Raw genomic sequence first — 19,873 nt, forward strand, 5'->3', positions numbered from 1 at the left:
ATTGCCAAATTCTCGGAACACATTTGGACAGGTGCACTGTCAGGTGGGTTCTTCATAAAGGTAACATTCATGTTAACACACTTGTCAGGATTTAATTTCATATCATTTTGCTTTGCCCAGTCACAAAAACCATCAAGAACATTTTGCAAAGATTCAGTATCACCAATACGGGTTTTCTCAACAATTGTCATGTCATCAACATACTTTAAACTCAGTACCCGGCCATCAGTGACATTTGTGCGGACAGCTTCATTAAATTTGGCCAGAAAACCAAGAGGGCCAAACTTGGTACCCTGCGGAAGACCACCTTTTAGGGTAACAAACTCAGAACTGTGATTTTGATAACGAACACACTGCATTCGTTCTTCTAAGAAACTGCACACCCAAGGGATCACTGATGGACGAGTTCCCAAGTTAAGAAGGTCCTTTATGACGATATTATGATTGATAAGGTCAAAAGCCTTACTGAAGTCGGTTATGACAACCGAACACTTTGATTTCAATTGGTCCGTATGAGAACACAAATTGTTAACCAGTTTGACTAGATAATGTGAAGTTGAAACACCCTTGCGGTTACCAAATTGATTTGGGTCAAGATTGTGTTCAATATCCGACATAATCCATTCGGTGACAAATCCCTCAGCTAACTTCGCTTAAATGACCAGTACAAGTGAACTGTATGCATTTATATGTGTTTCAACAATCTTTGCTATTTTTTTGTCACATCAGGATCAAATGTCAATATTTCGAACGACAGTACAAGCTAACTATAATTTATTTGGATATAAAGGATTTCATTATTTTTTCTTGTAGTCAAACCGTATAATAGTCACATCTTGGATCCTTGAAACCATTCAGAAAGGCGCATAGTTTTCACCAAGGCTTTCTTGCCATGTTTAATAGACAAAACACACTTAGTGTTCCCTTTTAGCAATATGGCTAAGGAATAGTAGGCTAATATAATCATGCAATTGGTTGTGGTGCAATTCAACGTATAGGCCTTTAACACGTACCCTGGCCATAAAATAATGCACTAGTTAAGACTAGTCCGACGAGTAGGACCTTTTTTTTCTAAGTTATCAGACTATACACATTTCACACTATGATCACTTTCTCACATGGCGCAAGAAAGACGAATCGCGAAAGTCCAGTGACCGCGCCGCCCAAAAAAGACGTAGCTTGCGTTACGGCAAGTTAAGGAAGACGCCGTGATGGCGTCGCAAGCTACGTCTTTGCTCAATTCGGACTCTGATAAGGTAACTTTTTTAGCTTACTCTAAATTTGTTCCCCATATAGCCAAATGTTGAACTTTGTCGCTGCTCATCCCTTTTTAAGGGATTTTTTATATGATCATGATATTTGCTCTGTTGTCTGGTGGTTATCCTCCCACAAATATTTCCTATTCTCCAGTATCCTAGCAACCTCCTGTCGTGAACTCTGGTAGAATTTATCTAAGATTTGTTTCGTTTCAGGTAACATCTCTCCGTGGTAATATGAGTTTTTATTAACGATCCTCTTAGTACAGTACTTTTTGATGTCCTTTTCAGGTTGTCCTTCTGTAAGAGAAAATAAAATGAAAATGAAAATCCAACACAAATGTGATGTTAATTTGACCCACATTATTGGTTCGGTTATGTTCTACGTCAATGTCGTTTTTGTCATATCAATGTTGTTATTAATGCTATTTTGAAATTTAGTTTTCATCATACTTCACCTTTTTTTTAATAATATCAATTTGAATTGAGAACTTGGCTGTACCAAAAATTCACAATCGATTAAAATGTTATAAACATCGCAAGTATTATCTAGAATTTTTAACATTTTATGGAATGGGGTAGTAGCGGATCCAAGGAGGAGAGCTGCGTGGAGTTTCTCGCTGTTATTTCTTTCAATCGCTTCATGAGATGCCAGAATGTGAAATTAACCAATCTTGCGGAATATTGTGTATGTAAGACTTACACACGTCAGACATGACACATTTTATCTTGAAAAGGCTCAGTAGGTTTGTTGAATTCCATACATATACATTTCGTTTTGTCAAACAAGTGATAACCTGCCAGTTTGAACCATCTTGGGCGATTGGGTGATGCCCGGGGGTAATGTTTTAATCTAACATCAGTACATCAATTTAACAGAGCTATGAAACGCTAAATCAGAGAGTCAATCTGGATGAGGAAGAGGGCACTGAAAACGATAAACACAGGCAAGGGGCATATTGAAAATACCTTATGCGATCCGATTTTGTGCGCTAGTACGCCCTCTGTTGGTGTCCAGATGTGAAATCGGAAAATTGTCCAAGAAATTGTCGAAACTGTCAGGTTAATAAATAAACGTCTGGTTTTAACAAGATGAAATGTGTATTTGTCATTCCTACTATTTCGCAAGGTCAATGAGCAAAATCCATGTCTTCCACTCATACAAAATAATTAACTTTGATAGTGGGACATAGAGCCAATGATGGATGCTGTTGAGTCGGGTCATATTCCTTTAATATTATGAAAGTTTATGGATACATACCTAATTTCAAAAAGCTGAATATTTCTGGAAGAATTGTTAGACACATTGTTCGCCATTCTTCAAACTTCACAACAAAGAACTGATCACGTGGAAACGCATTTAACCAATCGTGAAGAAACACATCATAAAAGCCAATAGTTATTCGCGTTATTCTCTGAAAATAAAACAAAAACAAAATAGTTTATAAAGAATTATAGAGGTTGCAAAATAATAATGGCTTTAATTGCTTATTAGAATTGTAATGTACACCCAAGAAAAATTTATATCACTAAATACTTATTACCTTGTTTGTTTTACCATTGTTCAACCGGAATTCTCCATATGTATAAGCACATGCACGGAAAGACGCCTCCTTCACGCATGCGTTAAACATTTCAATCGCTTTTATAACATATAGATGAAACGTGTCTGGAGTGTCAGTTCCATCCGAAAAGTAGAAAAAGTCAGAATATAGTCTGCAAATAAAGTTCAAGGTATGATTTATTGAAACAAGATTTTAATAATAGCACCATAGTGCAGTTTTGTCCACGGCAAATTCACCGTGACCATTTCAGCCATAAACCCGCTTAGTGAAGATTAAACCGAGATATGCAGTACTAAACCATTATAGTAATCGATTGTCCAATGCAAATTTCTTACCACGTGATAATATTATTCCAATGAGCGATCGAATTGTCCGCTACGGTCGACTAAACCAATCGATAATGACGCTATTGACAGGTACGGGCGGAGCGCCACTGACTGAGTTTGGGGGTATTTTTCACTGGTTTGCTATCATTTACTCACCAAGGCGGTCCCCCGTTATTATAAGGACTATGCTAATAATTTAAAAATTGACATGTAGAGAATAAACCATACTTGATTGAAAGAAAGTACTAAATTTGTACCTATTACGTTTTCGTGGCACCCCTCTTCCAAATGTGACCAAGTCAGGGCGGCTTGGTGAAGCAAAATGTGCATTGGATTAACACGGGAGTTTGGATAAGATGTAGGTTTCCTTTCTCATACAAATGTATGGTCCCCCGTTATTAAAGCTTGTACCGGGTTAGAAATTCAGATATGTTGAAAAGAATAAGTAATTGAAACATAGAGCAAGTACTAAAATCATAACTTATAAACTTTTTGATATATGACGCTAAGTAGTTCATCTCCTATATCTACAAAACAGCGCTACCAGTACGGGACAATTGCCTATTGTGAGTGCCCCTGTGTTGTGTGCATACATTGTAGTTAACAATAACTGCATGATGCTTGAACCGCGAGAGCTGGTTCGGTTCCTCGGTTAACAACGTAGTGATAATAAGCTCAGGGGTGTTGCCAGGGGGCCAGGGGCATGGCAAGAACACCAGGGGCCCGTGGACAAGGAGTAGTACGGGCCCTTTTAACCAGGGCGGGATTTCCCTTAAGGGGTCCTGGGCAAGGGTAAAATTCGGAGGTCCCGAACTCACGTGTTGTTTTACGTATAATATAGAGGTGGGCTAACATTATTTTGTTCCGATGTTACTAGGACATTTGTTCAAAAAGCACCACAAAAATTCAATTTCAGACTATTTTAGCCCCAGATCAACATGAATTTTGGTATTTGAATGCGCGCGAAGCGCGGAAAATTTTACAATTTTGATCTATTTCGGTAAAAAAAAACGTGCTGTTATTGGGGTTAAAAGAAAGGAGCATAGGGCAATATTTTGGAGCCACCAAACCCGGGCCCATTTGGCCCAATGGTAAATCCGACCATACTCTCTATTATCAGCACTTATTTAATTTTCGCTTTTGTGCTCGGAGCCCCTGAACCCTCGGGGTCCATGGACTTCGTCCACCCTGTCCCCCGCTTGCTACCGCCTAATAAAGATAGTCAACGATATTGAACATACGAATGTAAGTATAACTATTCGTGACGCATGTCCGTTGTAAGAAATCGTTATTATAATAAAGCAAAAGTGAAGAGTAAAAACTTGACTTCATTCATACGCGCGCTTCATACCCGCAGATTGTCCATTGAAATGTGTGTGAGATCGACCGTATGAAAAAGAGATTGCGATTTGCATATACAAACGCACGGAGAACGTTGCAATTGGCTATACGGCATCATGCGGTGCATGCAATGCAACCAATTTCCCCCTCGAAAAAGTATCATTTTGAAAATAAAGTCATGGTATATGCATGTAGTGGGCCTTATGAATGTTTTTCAACCATAGTATTCGGGGGAAACAAAAAGTTTGAGCGGCATAATAATTATAAGGCCCGTTTTAAAATCATAATCAGCCTGAATTAAAAATGTTGCATAGGTACCACTATATTTTGAGTTTGTCGCCTTCTACTGACCAGCACCCCTGCCGTCTTGTGTTCCTTAGTGATGAAGGAGCACAACTAGCGATTTTGTACGTACATATGAACGCTATATGAACGCACGGGCTGCGTGTATAGAACATCGCAATCTCTCAAATAATTTGAGAATAATTATAACAAACAGAGAAAGAAATATGTTCCGATACATTACCTATCTGTAGGATTTCTAAGAGTGACTATCATTTTGGCGTCAGGTAACACTGTGTGGATTATGTCAGCAAATACATAAGGTGGTCCAACAGCTTTACATGCCTCGGCATCAAAGTAAGTTGCCCAATGCGAATTAAACCAAATAGTACTGGGTGTTCCATCGCCTGTTACAGACAAGAATAGTTGCAGAAAGACAGTTATCATGGCCCACAAGACACATCTTATGATACCCCATTTAGCACCAGTCAGGAAGACAGCGTCATACAACCGCAGTGCCCTAATCAGCTAAATTAACCATCGCAACCAAGATGCAGAAAGTGATATTTCTCATGGCTTTATGTGCAAGACGAAAATCTTTTGACAATTCTAAACCATCGTCTTTCAATCATATGAAAAGGTTTGGCTACAAAACGATTCTCTTATAAATGCATCTACAGTTGCCACCTCGATACACCCGAGTACACAGATCTATATTTCCAAACATAGCGAGTCTAGCCTCTATGTAGTCTGTGTTTATACTACATGGTTGCGTACACAGCATCATAAGAGCAGTGTGAGATCTAGTGGAAAATAGGCATCTGTGATTGGGTTTTGTCAAAACCACAAGTGTTCCCTTCATCCAATCATAATTTTTTTTATATAGAACGAAAGCTAACACTTCCCCTAAAAACATTTTTTCCATTAAGTCAACAGATAACGCAATTCAATGTTTATAGCAAGGCAAGTGTGGTGAATCTGTTGGAAACAACCTATCCTAAATTTTTGACCAAAATGTAGGTTTTAAAAGTCAAATCCTCAAGTGTTCATTACAATATTTTTCAAATTGTATGTCATTAAATGAAAGAGCACACTTATATTGTCCACATACTTGCTTCATTTCAATGAGCAATGGCCAATTTTCTTTATATTGCAAATTTTGAGCAAAAAGTTACTATTTTCGCGTGTTTTGTCATACGAATTCAATGAACTGTTACTTTGCTAAAAGAGCGCTTACAAATTGATATGGACCATCCTCTTTAAGCAGCTTACGTTCGGGTAGCTCTAACCTTGGGCGGAAAGGCTGCATAGTTTAAGCAACACTTTGCTGAGTGTAATGTAGGTTAATGCCACATGACTACTTACTTTAAACCACTGAAACTGGAAAACTGTACAATGTGTCCCATAGAATAAGTTTCGTTATGGCATTTAACTGCATTCAGTAGAGGGCACTATATACTACATTTTATATACATGTACGATTGTGGTATATTCACAAAGTAAGACGAGGAACTGGGTTGTTCTTGTCCCACCATTAGCTACGCCACTGCTCAATAATGGTAAGCGAAACAGTTACACAATCGTACATTGGAGTTGAGCAAATAAATAATTAAAGAAATAAAAACGAATTATTACTCATTATTTGATTGACACGCGTGTTCAACACTATTCAAAATCACCGGAAATAAACAACATACCTATAAGATGAGTAAGATTTGATCTTTCCCTAGAGAAGTCCTTTTGAGAGGGCTGAGCTTTCGGAACTCTAGCGAGTGCCATCTTCAGAAAAACTAAATAAACATGATGATGCGCCTTATATACACTAGGGGTGGCAAATAAGGCGCATCATCATGTTTATTTATTTGCTCTGAAGATGGCACTCACTAGAGTTCCAAAAGCTCAGCCCTATATAAAGGACTTCTTTACGGAAAGATCAAATCTTACTCATGTTTACCGACCTAGAGTACCAAGTACAGACTTGACATTGAGTATGGAATATTTTTTCGCAAAATTCCAAGACTGGTCTGAAAGCGGTCTGCATAAACCGCACGGGACAAATATTTATTGGGGTGTGTCGGGAGATGGTGTAAAGTAACTTTTGACAGAAAATGTGCTTTCTATTATATATTAGTATATATTATGGTTCTCATGATGTAGTTAATTAGCCTAAAATGTCGGATTTATGTAGACTGAAATTGATTTTGTGGGGGTTAAAATACTTGAATTTGAGTAACAATATTCTGATATTATCAAATTTATTGAGGTTTGAGGTGATATTTACTGAACCTAAATACCAATAAGTGTTCGTCAGACCTGAAATGCACTTGTAATCTACCAGTTTTGAAAGTGGGAGGTGCTTTATAAATATGGCGCTGAAAAGTGGTACGCACTCAGAAATTTTGAATGGCCCCCTGGGGCCAAATGTTATAAACTTACAGTACACAAAGAAAGAGCGTGAGTTCATTGGGCAACCAAGAATCCGCGCAGTTGATTTGTACCTTAAGGTTATAACATTTGACCTCAAGGAAGCCATTCAAACGTTCAGAGTACGTTCCCCTTTTAAAAGCCATATTTTAAGCTCCTTCCATGTTGAAAAAATTTCAGCTGTGATGAATGCCATTTACTGACGAAGTTTAGGAAATATCACCTCAAACCCCTATAAATTTTATAATAACAGAACAATGTTGCATAAAGTCCGAAATTGTGTCCCCCACAAAGCTCAAATTCAGCCTCCTAAATCCGCCATTATAGGCAGATTCGCTACATAATGAGAACCATAATGTAAACTCATGGAAATCACATTTTCTATCAAACGATTATTGTACACCATCTCCCAACACACCCCAATTAACATTTAGCCCGTGCGGTTTATGCAAACCCCTTCCAGACCAGTCTTGATATTTGTCGAAAAAATATTCCATATTAAATGTCAAGTCTGTAATTTCTAACATACCTATAATATTGTCGGCTGCACGAGGGTTGTGATTTTTAATCATGTTGCTAAACTTTTTATAATGAACTCGAAAATGATCGTGTAAATCCATATACCTGGAAGCTGAAGAAGAGAGAGAAGAAAATCGCAAATTGTTACAATCTTACCATATTCCTGAAATTTAGTATACAACATCCGGGGACATTTCAATATGAAATGGATATAGATGTAGGGCTGACACCTCGGTGAGTTCAAAATATGGGATCATTTGATGAGAGCATGATTTTTGGCATTCGGTGAGAGCAAAATATAAAAAAATCTGGGGTCATTGGGTGAGAACATGACATTTTTTTTCAAATGGAACCTTTAGGTGAGAGCCGAAACAGCGCCACAGAAACCACGAACATTGAATTTCTAAATTACTTTAAATTTCTTTGTTTTTTCAAAATAAGTAAAAAAATCAGTGATAAATGAAAGTTGCTGTTCAATAGGGTCTTTGGGTAACAGATCAAATGGAAAAATAAGGGGTCTTCGGATGACAGAGCAAGTGTTCGTAAACAGATATGGGATCTTTGGGTGACAGCAACGCTGAAAAGGGGGTCTTAACAGCCCTCCATACGCGAAACCTCCAAAGTATGAACATCATGAAAGCAATTATAATGTTTTGAGAAATAAATTGTCGAAATTGTCGTTATACACAGGTGGTGAATTACGTGCATTCTCTAAATTCAGTAAATTTCCATCTGTAATCCACTCGCCGCCTGCATACATGTTATACAAATCTTGATACACCTCGCGAGATGTTTTCGGCCTACGGAAATTCACTCCGATGATTACTAAAATTCTCGCATACCTTAAACGATCAACCTTAGAACTTTATAGTGGTCGCGACTTCGGCTTCCAGGCGCGGTTCTGGATCATTGAGAGGGAGGATCTCTCGACGGAGTTAACAAATAAGGCCAAGGGGGACAAAGTCTATTTTCACCGTATCAGATCAGGTTTTCTATATGTAGACCTACAGGAGGACACGCTTCGCTGGATACTGCTTCAGGAGTGAGTGCGAACCTGTCGCCAATCTGATAACCTGCACACCCAAACATGGAACAAGAATCCCTGGTAGACCACCCTTACATTTGTAGATGTTCTCAAGCAGGACATTGGACTACAAGCATCAGACCTGGGAACGGCGATGCAGGACAGGAGGATATGGAAAGCTGTCGTGGTTCGGGAAAACCACCCGAAATAGGCGGAATAAGCAAGCAAGAGCTACAAACAATCTCAAACTTTCAAATTCAAACATAATCCTTATCCCATACCCGTAATATGTTGATCTCATCATCACATTCCGTAACCCTATAATCCCAAACGAAAAATGTGCAGAGTTGAAGTTAAAACTTTAATTCATTTTATCCAAACCGTTGTCGATCTCCTTACAATTTCAGACTAAATACTCCCCCGCTTTGTGCGTGGGCAGCTCTGCGTATGTTGACGACCATTTAGGATTCGTCCCGTTTGGGTATCGCAATTGTGTCTACGGATTTAACTGACATTATGCATGAATGACTCTCGGTTTATTCCATTTCCTTAAAGTCGTGTTCACACGGTCTGACATAAGTCATTTATTACCGGTAATAAATGACTTATTACTGGCAATAAGTGACTTATTACCGGCAATAAGTGACTTATTATTGGTAATAAGTGTATGTCCGACTGCGTGGTCACGACTAAACACTTGTTCGTCTGCTATACCTTTACTTTCCATTGTCCAAAAGTGACTTTCTTTCCTATGATAATCGCAAACAACATTTGGATGACGACATATTTTTGTCCAGATATCCGATGTTCCCGATTTAGAGAAACCGATTAGAAAATAGAAAGGTACACATGTCACTGTATTGTTTTCTTGCCAGCATGGGTTTGTAAAGTTGTCCAGAAATGTCTTCGGAATGGAATCAAACAGCTATAAAATAAAACAAAAACAATGTGTTACACGCATATTTTGGTTATCATTTAAAATACAGATACTGCGCGAAAAAAATTGCCCAATTCGGAATAAATACGGTAGGTATTCTGGAATTATAGCAATTGCCGATTTAACTTCGTAAGGTTATTAATATGTGACCGTACAGCACGAATGAGCCGTAAATGTCCTCAATTGTATTCCGAGTTACAGTGTAAAATGGGCATGAAGGTCGTATTCATAGGTATTTCAATTTGGTGCTACGTGTATCTCATTAAATGAGGTACACGTAGCACCCAATTGAGGTACCTATGAATACGACATTCATGCCCATTTTACACTGTAACTCAGAATACAGTTGAGGACATTTACGGCTCATTCGTGCTGTACGGTCACATATATCCATTTGAGAAAAAAAGAGTATGATATCTGGATCTATTATGATGACAGTCAGGCAACGAACTTAATGCCGAAATGTGAATCTATATACTAAATAAACTGTTGAAGTAAAATGTGTATTAACTATATCACAGCATTCTCTTTCGACAGTTTTTCCTGTCATTGAGTTGTCAAGGGAATTAGATTTTTTTATCAGATGACCTTGTTAAGTCCAGCTTTCCAGAAACTGACCTTCGTCCCAGATACGTGGTTATGTTTTGACCATAGAATGGTTAAATTAGTTATTCAGGTAAAACGTTGGTAAAACAAAACCGATTTGTTTAAGGAGAGCTGTAGCGTAATCATGCAATGAAAGCTTTAAAGGGCACTTCCCAGCAAACACAAAACGTTTTTGACATCATTCGCAAAAGGTTATAAAAGGTTGTCAGAAAACGTTTAAATGTCGGGTTATATAAAGGGTATATTAAGAGTATAAAACGTTTTCATAACCTTAAAAAACATTTTTGATAATCTACTGCTCAGCAAACAAAAATGTTTTACAGAAAACGTTTAAATGTCGGGTTATATAGAGGGTATAAAAACGTTTTAATAACATTCCAAAAACATTCTTGAAAACTTGATACAAAACATTCTAAACAGAATGTTATTTAAACATTCTAAACAGAATGTTATTTTGGGGTTGAAAAAATATTTTCAATAACGTTTTAAAAACGTTTTCATGACCTTAATATAACCCGACATTTAAATCTACCAAAAAACGTTTCAAAACGTAAAAAGGGGCCAAGTTTAAAAAATCTTTCCTGTGTGGCTTTTCACCCTTTTTAAACTTGGTCCCATTCAGTAAAGTAGTACCGTAATAACATGAAGAATGAGTCCTAATTTCTACATGCAACAATTAGGTTTAAGACTGTTCGAAAGCGGTGCAATATGACGTAGGCTATGTATTATCAAAAACATTTGAAGGTTTATGTTTCATTATATTGCGTGTTCATAAAGAGTAGTAGAGTATTATATATACTTAGCAAATTGACTGTCTGTCAACCTGTTACATATTGTAGGCCCTACATCTGTACATAAGGCGCATAATCGCACAAGACGATGAAGAATTTAACAAAGTGAGTATTTGCTACTTTTGCCTTAATTCAAAATACATTATAACGTCTTTACGGAAAAACTTCAATCAAGCACGAACATTAATTAATTTACTCTACAAAATGAACACTGACAACTAAGAAAACAAACAAGTAGCCTAAAGATGACTTCGTATGGGTCTTTAGAAACTTTCATAAATGGGACCAAGTTTAAAAAAGGGTGAAAAGCCACACAGGAAAGATTTTTAAACTTGGCCCCTTTTTACGCTTTGAAACGTTTTTTGGTAGATATTAATTCTTTTTTTGAGGTAAAAAGATATTGCGCAGTAAGTGGTTCTTTGTAGCCATGCGAGGCGAAGTAGATGGATATCCATATTTCGCGGTTAATGGTTCTTTGTAGCCCTGCGGGGCAAACTAGTTGGATATCCATATTTCGCGATGAGTTGTTTTTTGAAGCTTCGAGGGGCAAACTAGGTGGATATCCATATTTCGCGGTTAGCAGTTCTTTGTAGCCCTGCGGTGTCAGTACATTTCCATGGTCAGTAAAATACTATAGAGGAACCTACCATTTTTCTTGTATAAACGTTCGATGTTTTGATCAAGTATGTGAATAATCGACATTAGACCCTTAATGTTTTTTCAGGAAATAAAAGATTAGATTACCATAAAAACGAAACAGTAATCTTTGGTTGGGTCTAATGTAATATTCATATAGAATTTTCAACGTTTTTTCTATCCTTATTCTTGCTCAATTAAAAAAATATTTTGGCGTATATAAAATTGAAATAAAATTCTTTACCTCTTAAACGACATCAAATGTGCTACAATTGGGTATCACGAATCGTTATATATGATGTGCAGTTAATATTCATATTTTCTTTTATACAGAGGATGCTTCAGTTTTGACAGTAAAAATATTTTCTTGAAAACCCTCTCACTCGGTTATTTTAAAAAGGTTACCACGCTTCCCTAGAATGTGCAATAAATTAGCATTAAAATTTTTCTTATTCTAACAGCAAGCGTTTGTAGAATGCAGTATGGCGAAATGTGGTGTAGTTTCTTGTTATCTTTTCAAGCATTTTAACCTTAGGTCTATAATCATAATGCAGGCCTAAATCCCGGGCCTAAATTAAGTGTACTGTTCGAGTAAGAGGATTTGTTTGATATTATTCTTGATTTTGAAAAATATTATAGTACCCGTTTGTTACCCGAGAGGTTTATAATGAATAAATGAATAGGTGTTATTATTTCGAATTATAATTATTTAGGGAGAGTGTTTTAGGATTTTGTTAGAAAAGGGATGATGTTTATTTTATTGTTGTATGTATTTTCCTGTCATTTCCTGCAAACCTAATAAAGATATTTTGATAATTGAAAATACTCTGTATCATAAATCGTAGAGGTTGAAAGAGTCAACAAGCGTCAGAAATTATAATTTGCCATGGAACTTACGTCATATTTTATTTGAAATATAACTGGATGTTAGGGTCTGCATGCATGGTATGCATAGTATGATGATATGCAGACACTGATCTTTCCCTAAAACTATTAAGCAGCAAGTTGTGTATCACACCCATCATGGGTTTGAACCCCTTTATTGTATTTTATTGTTAAACCTGAATAGCGTGATTACTTTTGAATGAGCGGCAGCACACATATTTTGTTTGAGCATAGCTGGATCTATCTCCGTTTCCTCCCATCTTCTCTGTTGTACAAAGCTGTATTTTTATCTAGTGTTTAGACAATGTTTACTCAAGCATTGCTATCAATGGATGTTGCCATTTTTGACGACTTCTAACTTTTGGTAAGCCCAAAATGAATCAATAAAACCGTGTATAAGATATTTGCGGGGATATTTGGGCGCGATTACAAAAAATTAGAAAATAAATGGGCACTTCTGGGTTGGGTATCTATAGAGGCCCTGCATGAAATTATTGATTGGCTCCAAACAAAGGATTTGAACCGGTGTCCTTCACCGTAGTTATGGCGGAGTACAGTCCATTCAATCAAATGTTGTCATCAACCTATTTGATCTTAGTGCAGGGTTATGTGCGTGAGACGAACTGTCACGGTAGATTGCAATCATGCTTTTGTTGAATGCATTTGAGTAGTCTGCCATATTTACGGGATGATACGTCACATGCAATGCCTCTATAGATTCTATAGAATTTAAGTATGATATATTTTCGATGGTAATATATTTTCACTTTCAAAGTTTGTAGTTTTCATAATTGCAATTTCTGAATATTATATAAAAAGCACTAATAAGTCTATAAATGTAAGAGTATCGGATCATTTTGAATGTTAATAAATGCGAAACGCCGGCGGTAGACACCTGCGATATCAGGGATTGCCGCGATTCTTGCAGTAGCTTTTATGAATAGAATACAATAGTGGATACAATAGCGGATACAATAGCGGAACAATAGAGCTCTCTTACGGGCAAATAAACCTCGTCGCGTTTTGCTAAATTTCACTTCTTCTTTTCATGAACTAACCGTTATTTCATTAAGTAACCGTTATTTTTTTTTCTTTTCTAAACCTCGACGCGAGGTTTTTAATGTTATTAAAAGGTTTTGAAAAAAAAACATTTTAAGAACATTTCTGTGTTTGCTGGGTTCAAACATTTTAACAGAATGTTATTTAAGTACTGACACAATATTTGGCAAAAATGTTTGTAAAAAGTAGTTTACAATAACATTTTTTGAAAACATTTAAAGATATTGTTGTAGTGTGTTTTCATTGAAAACGTTTTAAAACGTTATCATGACCTTTATATAACCCGACATTTTAATGTTATTAAAACGTTTTACCTAAACCAAAAGCCAAAATATAACTTATTTAAAACGTTTTTAAAACGTTTTTGTGTTTGCTGGGTTCATGATCCATACCCTATATTCCCTTACTCCAAGAATTTCATAATTTGCGTGCATAACATTTTCTTGCATATCGTCCAATTTGTATTTTCTATCATAGGCGTAGATGGGGGGTGTTGAGGATAAATCCCCCAATATTTTGAAAGTTGGGATGGCCCATGCAATCACCGCCCCCTCCCCCCAATGTTGACGCCTGTATGTGGGTTTCTGACCAAATTAACCTCATAATTCGCCATTTTAACCTAAAAAGTGCACATTTTCGCATGGGGCAATATATGAAGAAATCTGTTGCAAAAGCTCTTACATCCCAGCTCTAGTTGAAATTGAGTTATTATAGTGTATAATGATATTATAGTGTGGGTAAAAATACACATTTTGGTGGTTGTTTGACCTTCGTGCCACAAAGGGAATTCTTTTTGGGTCACTATGTTTGAAAAAATCATTGTAATTAACCAAAGCTGTAGCTTCGGAAATGCTCAAAAATGTCATTTTGCCGGATTTGATTACAAATTCATAATTAAAAAAGTAAATGACATATTTAAATTTTCTTTTTGATTTTGAAAGCATTAATTAAGTTACATAGTGCAAACAAATGGGCGCAAATTTGATTGCAAAGGTGGTTTCTATAAAAGGGGTAAATTTATTTTGTTGCAAAAGCCCTTACATCCACAAAAGGCGCGATATAAAAGAAATGCCGAAATAAATAGGAAGGCTTGGAAATTGTACCAAACCTGTTCTGTTAGTTTTTATTGATCAATACTTTATCCAAACCCAAATTGAATCAAATCGAACTAGTAAGTCTTGCACAATTAAAAAAAGCTGTTTTTCTCACAAAGTCAAATTTAATGTCCTATTATCAACTATAATTTTGGAAATAACCTTTTTTCGTGGATACCTAATAGGCTTTTATTAGTCTCAGTATCGAACCACAGCATAAAAAGAGGACGTGCCCTTCAAATGCAAGATGCAAATTATACACCTGATGAGAGACCTTCGGTCCATATGTTTCTGCTTTATACATTAAAACTTACCTTAGGGTTCATACTGTATAACGCATGAGGTATATGCTCCCTTTGGTTGCCCGCAGGAACGACAGGTAGGCCTATTCTTCGCGGACACGTGGTGCTGGTGTTGGTGTTGGTGCTGGTGTTGGTGCTGGTGCTGGTGCTACGCATGGTGCTCGTAGGCCTACCTGTGTCTGTCAAATTCCTGTAGTCGAAGCGTTGCATGTCCATGGTTCGCGATAGGCCTACCTGCGCCAAAAACGCATGGGTATCGTACGCATTAATATACAGGTATGTACAAATTGTGATTACTATCCCTGATAATGCGAAACATACCGTACGCGTACGAAAATATAATTTCTGGAAATTAAAAGAAAAGGTTTAATAAAAATGTAAAATTACCGCTGAAGCAATTACTTTTAGAAGAAGTTTTTTTTTTCTATAATTTTTTTCAAACTTATAACAATAATAATAATCAAAAATATTCGTAAACTTTTTAAACCAATTGTATAAAAACAGTATGATTTGAATTTATTGGTATTTTCAAGATGGTAATGTGTTTAATAAATTCCCGGTTTCGATATAGCTGTAGGCTCGTATACTGCACAAAATGAATGGTCTGAAAATAGCGTACCGACTTAGCCATAACACCCTATGCCAAACGTATACCCCAGTCCCGTTAAATGCTTTGTAAGAACATTTTCACTCTATGTGCACATTTCATTATTAATAAATATTATATAGGGCCTATAAAAGATAATCAATCGTTATTGATCATGATATCGGATCAGATATTTACCTTCGATGAGCTGTGAGCGATCGATGGATTCACGCTAAATGTTTGTACGACCAGAGAAGATGAGGATAGATTCTCATCTTCTCTGGTACGACAGAGACTTCTTATTTCTCAATTAGCACAACACGCATGTGATAAATGTGTTGCTGTATATCTTTGTCCAAGAAGGAGACAGACAGACAGACAGACAGACAGAAAGAAAGAAAGAAAGAAAGAAAGAAAGAAAGAAAGAAAGAAAGAAAGAAAGAAAGAAAGAAAGAAAGAAAGAAAGAAAGAAAGAAAGAAAGAAAGAAAGAAAGATAGCCAACAAGCAAGAAGGATGAAACAAGAAAGAATGATAAAGAAAGAAAGAAAGAAAGAAAGAAAGAAAGAAAGAAAGAAAGATAGCCAACAAGCAAGAAGGATGAAACAAGAAAGAATGATAAAGAAAGAAAGAAAGAAAGAAAGAAAGAAAGAAAGAAAGAAAAGAAAGAAAGAAAGAAAGAAAGAAAGAAAGAAAGAAAGAAAGAAAGATAGCCAACAAGCAAGAAGGATGAAACAAGAAAGAATGATAAAGAAAGAAAGAAAGAAAGAAAGAAAGAAAGAAAGAAAGAAAGAAAAAGAAAGAAAGAAAGAAAGAAAGAAAGAAAGAAAGAAAGAAAGAAAGAAAGAAAGAAAGAAAGAAAGAAAAGAAAGAAAGAAAGAAAGAAAGATAGCCGGCAAGCAATCAAGCAAGAAGGATGAAAAAAGAAAGAAGAAAGAATGAAAAAATAGAAAGAAAGAACGAACGAACGAACGTGAGAAGGGGAGCGTAAAAGGGGTAGCGAAATGGTTTTTGAAAGGGGCCAAAAGAAACAATGGGCGATAAAACAACTATCAAAGACCCTATGAAAAGGCTATTGGCTATTGCAATTACAAAAATGGGAGAGAAAAAACTGTATAATTGAACCAGTATTAGTTATAAATTGGGCTTTTGGAGTATACATCCTTGGGCCCAGTATAGTAGTGTCCAATTGTTGGATACATACTGGGTCAAAGGATGTTATAGATGGCAATGATGGGTGCATGAAAAGATTATGCAAATCAGTGGCGTAACCAGTGTGTGTGTGGGGGGGGGGAGGGGTGGTGGTTGCAAGCTGCCCCAGTGGCGTAGCTGCCGGGGGCAGGGGGAAATTGCCCCCCTGGCAAACATTGCCTATTTGGACGCCCGCGGAAGGAGGGAGAAAGGGGAGAGAGGGAGAGGAGGGGCAGAGAGATGGGGAATCCATACGATATGCAATACCATGCGATTATTATCAATAAGCCTGGCAAAAATTGTCTATTTGGGCCCCTGCCCCCCCTGCAAGTGCAGGGAAATTTGGTGGATTTGGGCCCCGACCCATGCAGGCCCCCCCCCCCGGGAAAAATCCTAGCTACACCGCTGAGCTGCCCCCTCCGGACACAAACAAAATGGGAAGAAGAGCGAAAAAACAGGGAAGAGGGAAAAGGGGGGAGGTGAGGAAAAAAGGGAAATAAAGAGGAAGAAGAGAAAGAGGAATGGATAAGAAAAAAGAAAGAGGAAAGAAGAGGAAAGGGAAGGAAGAAAAGAAAAGAAAAGAAAAAGAGGGAAGAAGAAAAAGGGGAAAGAAGAAAAGAAGAAAGAGGGACGAATTTTAGTGCAGCTTCAAACAAATCTATACTACTTTCAATGTGAAATTTGTACTAATATGCCAAACACCAAGATCCCAACAGGGGCCATACCGCGGGCCCCTGGACACCACCTGTTTAACGCTTCGCGGCAAGCCGCTCGCACATAAATACTACAACTTTACAACAGAAATTGGGAAATTGCCCCCCCCACCCCTGAAGGTCAGGTCTGGGTTACGCCCCTGTGCAAGATTCGCAATACTTATGTGTGAGCTGTCCCTCCACCCCCTCCCAGTCCCACCACACCATTCATCAGCGCCAGTGGCATAGGTATTGTGCGTAGGCCTATACATACTGGGGCAGGGGGTAGTTGATTCCCTGTCTCGAAATGTAGAGATAAACTTTACAAACATTTGCAATTGATTTTCAAGAGGGGCGTAAGTTAATAATGGAAACAGCCATGCAGAAAAGAATGAACTCACGCAATAGTGTATCAATCTGAACTAGGGCCACGGACAAACCGCGGGCCCGCGGCTCGTGAGTCATCCTATATGTTGCAGGGATAGGGAAGGGGCGACCATGATAGGACCATATGAGCTGATGGGGGGGGGGGGTGATTGTGGGCAGCCGTTTTCGGCAAATTTCCTTTGGATTTTCTAAATTTTCAATTTTTAAAATTATCCTGAATGATATCTGTCGTGAAATAAATCAATGCTTCTATAGGCTATAATAGGCCTAGTATGCCTATTTATACCCTGATTATGCAATATATAGGCCTACAACAATAACTACAACAACAGTAACAAAACCAACAACCAATATTTTGTTAATCTAATTTGTAAAAATATATTCATAGGCCGCGCCTATTAGACTAGTATAGCCTAAAAATTCCTGAATTATATAATGAAAAAAACCGGGCAAAAACAATCAATCGCTGCAGTCAGAAAGAAAGAAACGAACAAGAAAAAAGAGAAAAAGTGAGAGAAAAATAAAATAAAATAGATGGAATGGACCACATAGGGACTCGAACACGTTTTCCAGCTCAAAACTATAGTATTATATAGTCGAACGTGAGTCCAGCGCGCTAACCGATTGAGCTACTGAGTGACCTGTGAAATCGATCGATCTCAAACTGACTATTATGGAATAGTGCATATCAGGCTCTTATGATAAACAATCTCTTACCGCTGTAAATGTCGGAGGTATCGATGGCAAAAAACCTCGATTTTTGCAAAAGTAGCTTAAATTTGGAGTGAAATTCAAATGGTAAAGGAATCGACATACTTTTGAGAAATAATGTAGGCAGTTAGAAATCAAAATTAACGTGCCACAATCCAGATATCGATAATGTAACATAACAGTGTTTTGCGGTACAAGATTTTCGAAAATTGTTCCCCAAAACGGGCTAATAAAATTTAATCGGTGCTGTATTTGGTTCTTCCCCATGGCAACATTATTTCTTTGGTCGATTTGTAGTACAATACAAAAAAGGAGAACACAATCACTCGGCGTGGTTTTATACGGAGCGAATATTTGAAAAAAACTGCATGGAACGTGTTTTTGATCTTGTGAACATGGTGCGTAAAAATGATTTAAACGAAGGATTTTCAAACGGATTCTAAAAATGTGTATAAACACACAAAAATAATGTTAAGATACATCCATGCACCCACATTTGACTCACTGCGATATTTGATTGCTGAGAAAACGCGGTTTTAGAGAACAACTTTATACGTCTTTTATACGTTTTTTATACGTTTCTTCGTGTAACCTTAATACCATTAAAATTATATTTCTCGCGCCTCTCGCGCATTAGAAAATAACTATACAAACGTGTATCGATACCGATACATCTGACTGCCATGATGAATATAGGTGCAGTGTAATTAATCAATGTTTCTACACGATTTAATAATTCATATTGGCATATAATGGCTAATATATTACTCATTTTGGAGATCTAAATTAATCCACATCTTACCTGCATTACGACACACAGTAGGCTTAACTTTTTTCCTCGTGTGGCTGCCAATGTCATATATGCCTATATATATATATATATATATTTATATATATATATATATATACGGTTAACAGAAAAATTGGCAAACGCGACATACTTGTGTAAAAGTGACGGATCTATAAAAGATGCGTGGCTCCGAAAATATAAAATACAGTGAACTGGTAAAGAAGCCGTAACGTCACGCCTAAGCTTTCGGACATAAGCTGTCCTTTTTCAGAGGCATAAAGAAACCACTAACAAAATGAAATGCATACAAAATCAAAATATACATTCCACAGTGTCAGACCTAATGAAAGAGCACAATCAGCAAAAAATGGTGTCAAAAAGACAAAATGCATTGAAAAGAAACTTAGTCAACTGGGGGGATATTCAGACCACTGGGTTGATTACTCCTCAAAACGTTAATCCAAAAGCGTT

General features: G+C 37.1%; 1 protein-coding gene across 1 annotated transcript; it reads right to left on the reverse strand.

The window, feature by feature from the left end:
• Positions 1-659: 659 nt before the first annotated feature.
• On the reverse strand, positions 660-19,488 carry LOC140170239 (carbohydrate sulfotransferase 15-like). The gene is made up of 8 exons (XM_072193570.1): positions 19,415-19,488; positions 15,060-15,392; positions 9,452-9,662; positions 7,724-7,825; positions 5,015-5,177; positions 2,801-2,972; positions 2,518-2,671; positions 660-1,556 (listed from the first exon to the last, which is right to left on the reverse strand). Exons 1-8 carry the CDS (start codon positions 19,469-19,471, stop codon positions 1,351-1,353), a joined length of 1,398 nt encoding a protein of 465 aa, XP_072049671.1. The 5' UTR covers positions 19,472-19,488; the 3' UTR covers positions 660-1,350.
• Positions 19,489-19,873: the final 385 nt, after the last annotated feature.

Source organism: Amphiura filiformis, chromosome 14 (genome assembly GCF_039555335.1).
Source record: "Amphiura filiformis chromosome 14, Afil_fr2py, whole genome shotgun sequence".
NCBI classification, from domain to species: domain Eukaryota; kingdom Metazoa; phylum Echinodermata; class Ophiuroidea; order Amphilepidida; family Amphiuridae; genus Amphiura; species Amphiura filiformis.

What these genes read in the sequence shown, in the direction of transcription:
- LOC140170239 (XM_072193570.1), bottom strand. Translation starts at nt 19,471, where the DNA reads ATGACATTGGCAGCCACACGAGGAAAAAAGTTAAGCCTACTGTGTGTC. An exon ending in TATACAGTATGAACCCTAAG is followed by an intron (nt 9,663 to 15,059) that starts GTAAGTTTTAAT and finishes TTTATTTTATAG; the next exon opens with CTGTTTGATTCCATTCCGAA. An exon ending in ATTCAGCTTTTTGAAATTAG is followed by an intron (nt 1,557 to 2,517) that starts GTATGTATCCAT and finishes TTTCTCTTACAG; the next exon opens with AAGGACAACCTGAAAAGGAC.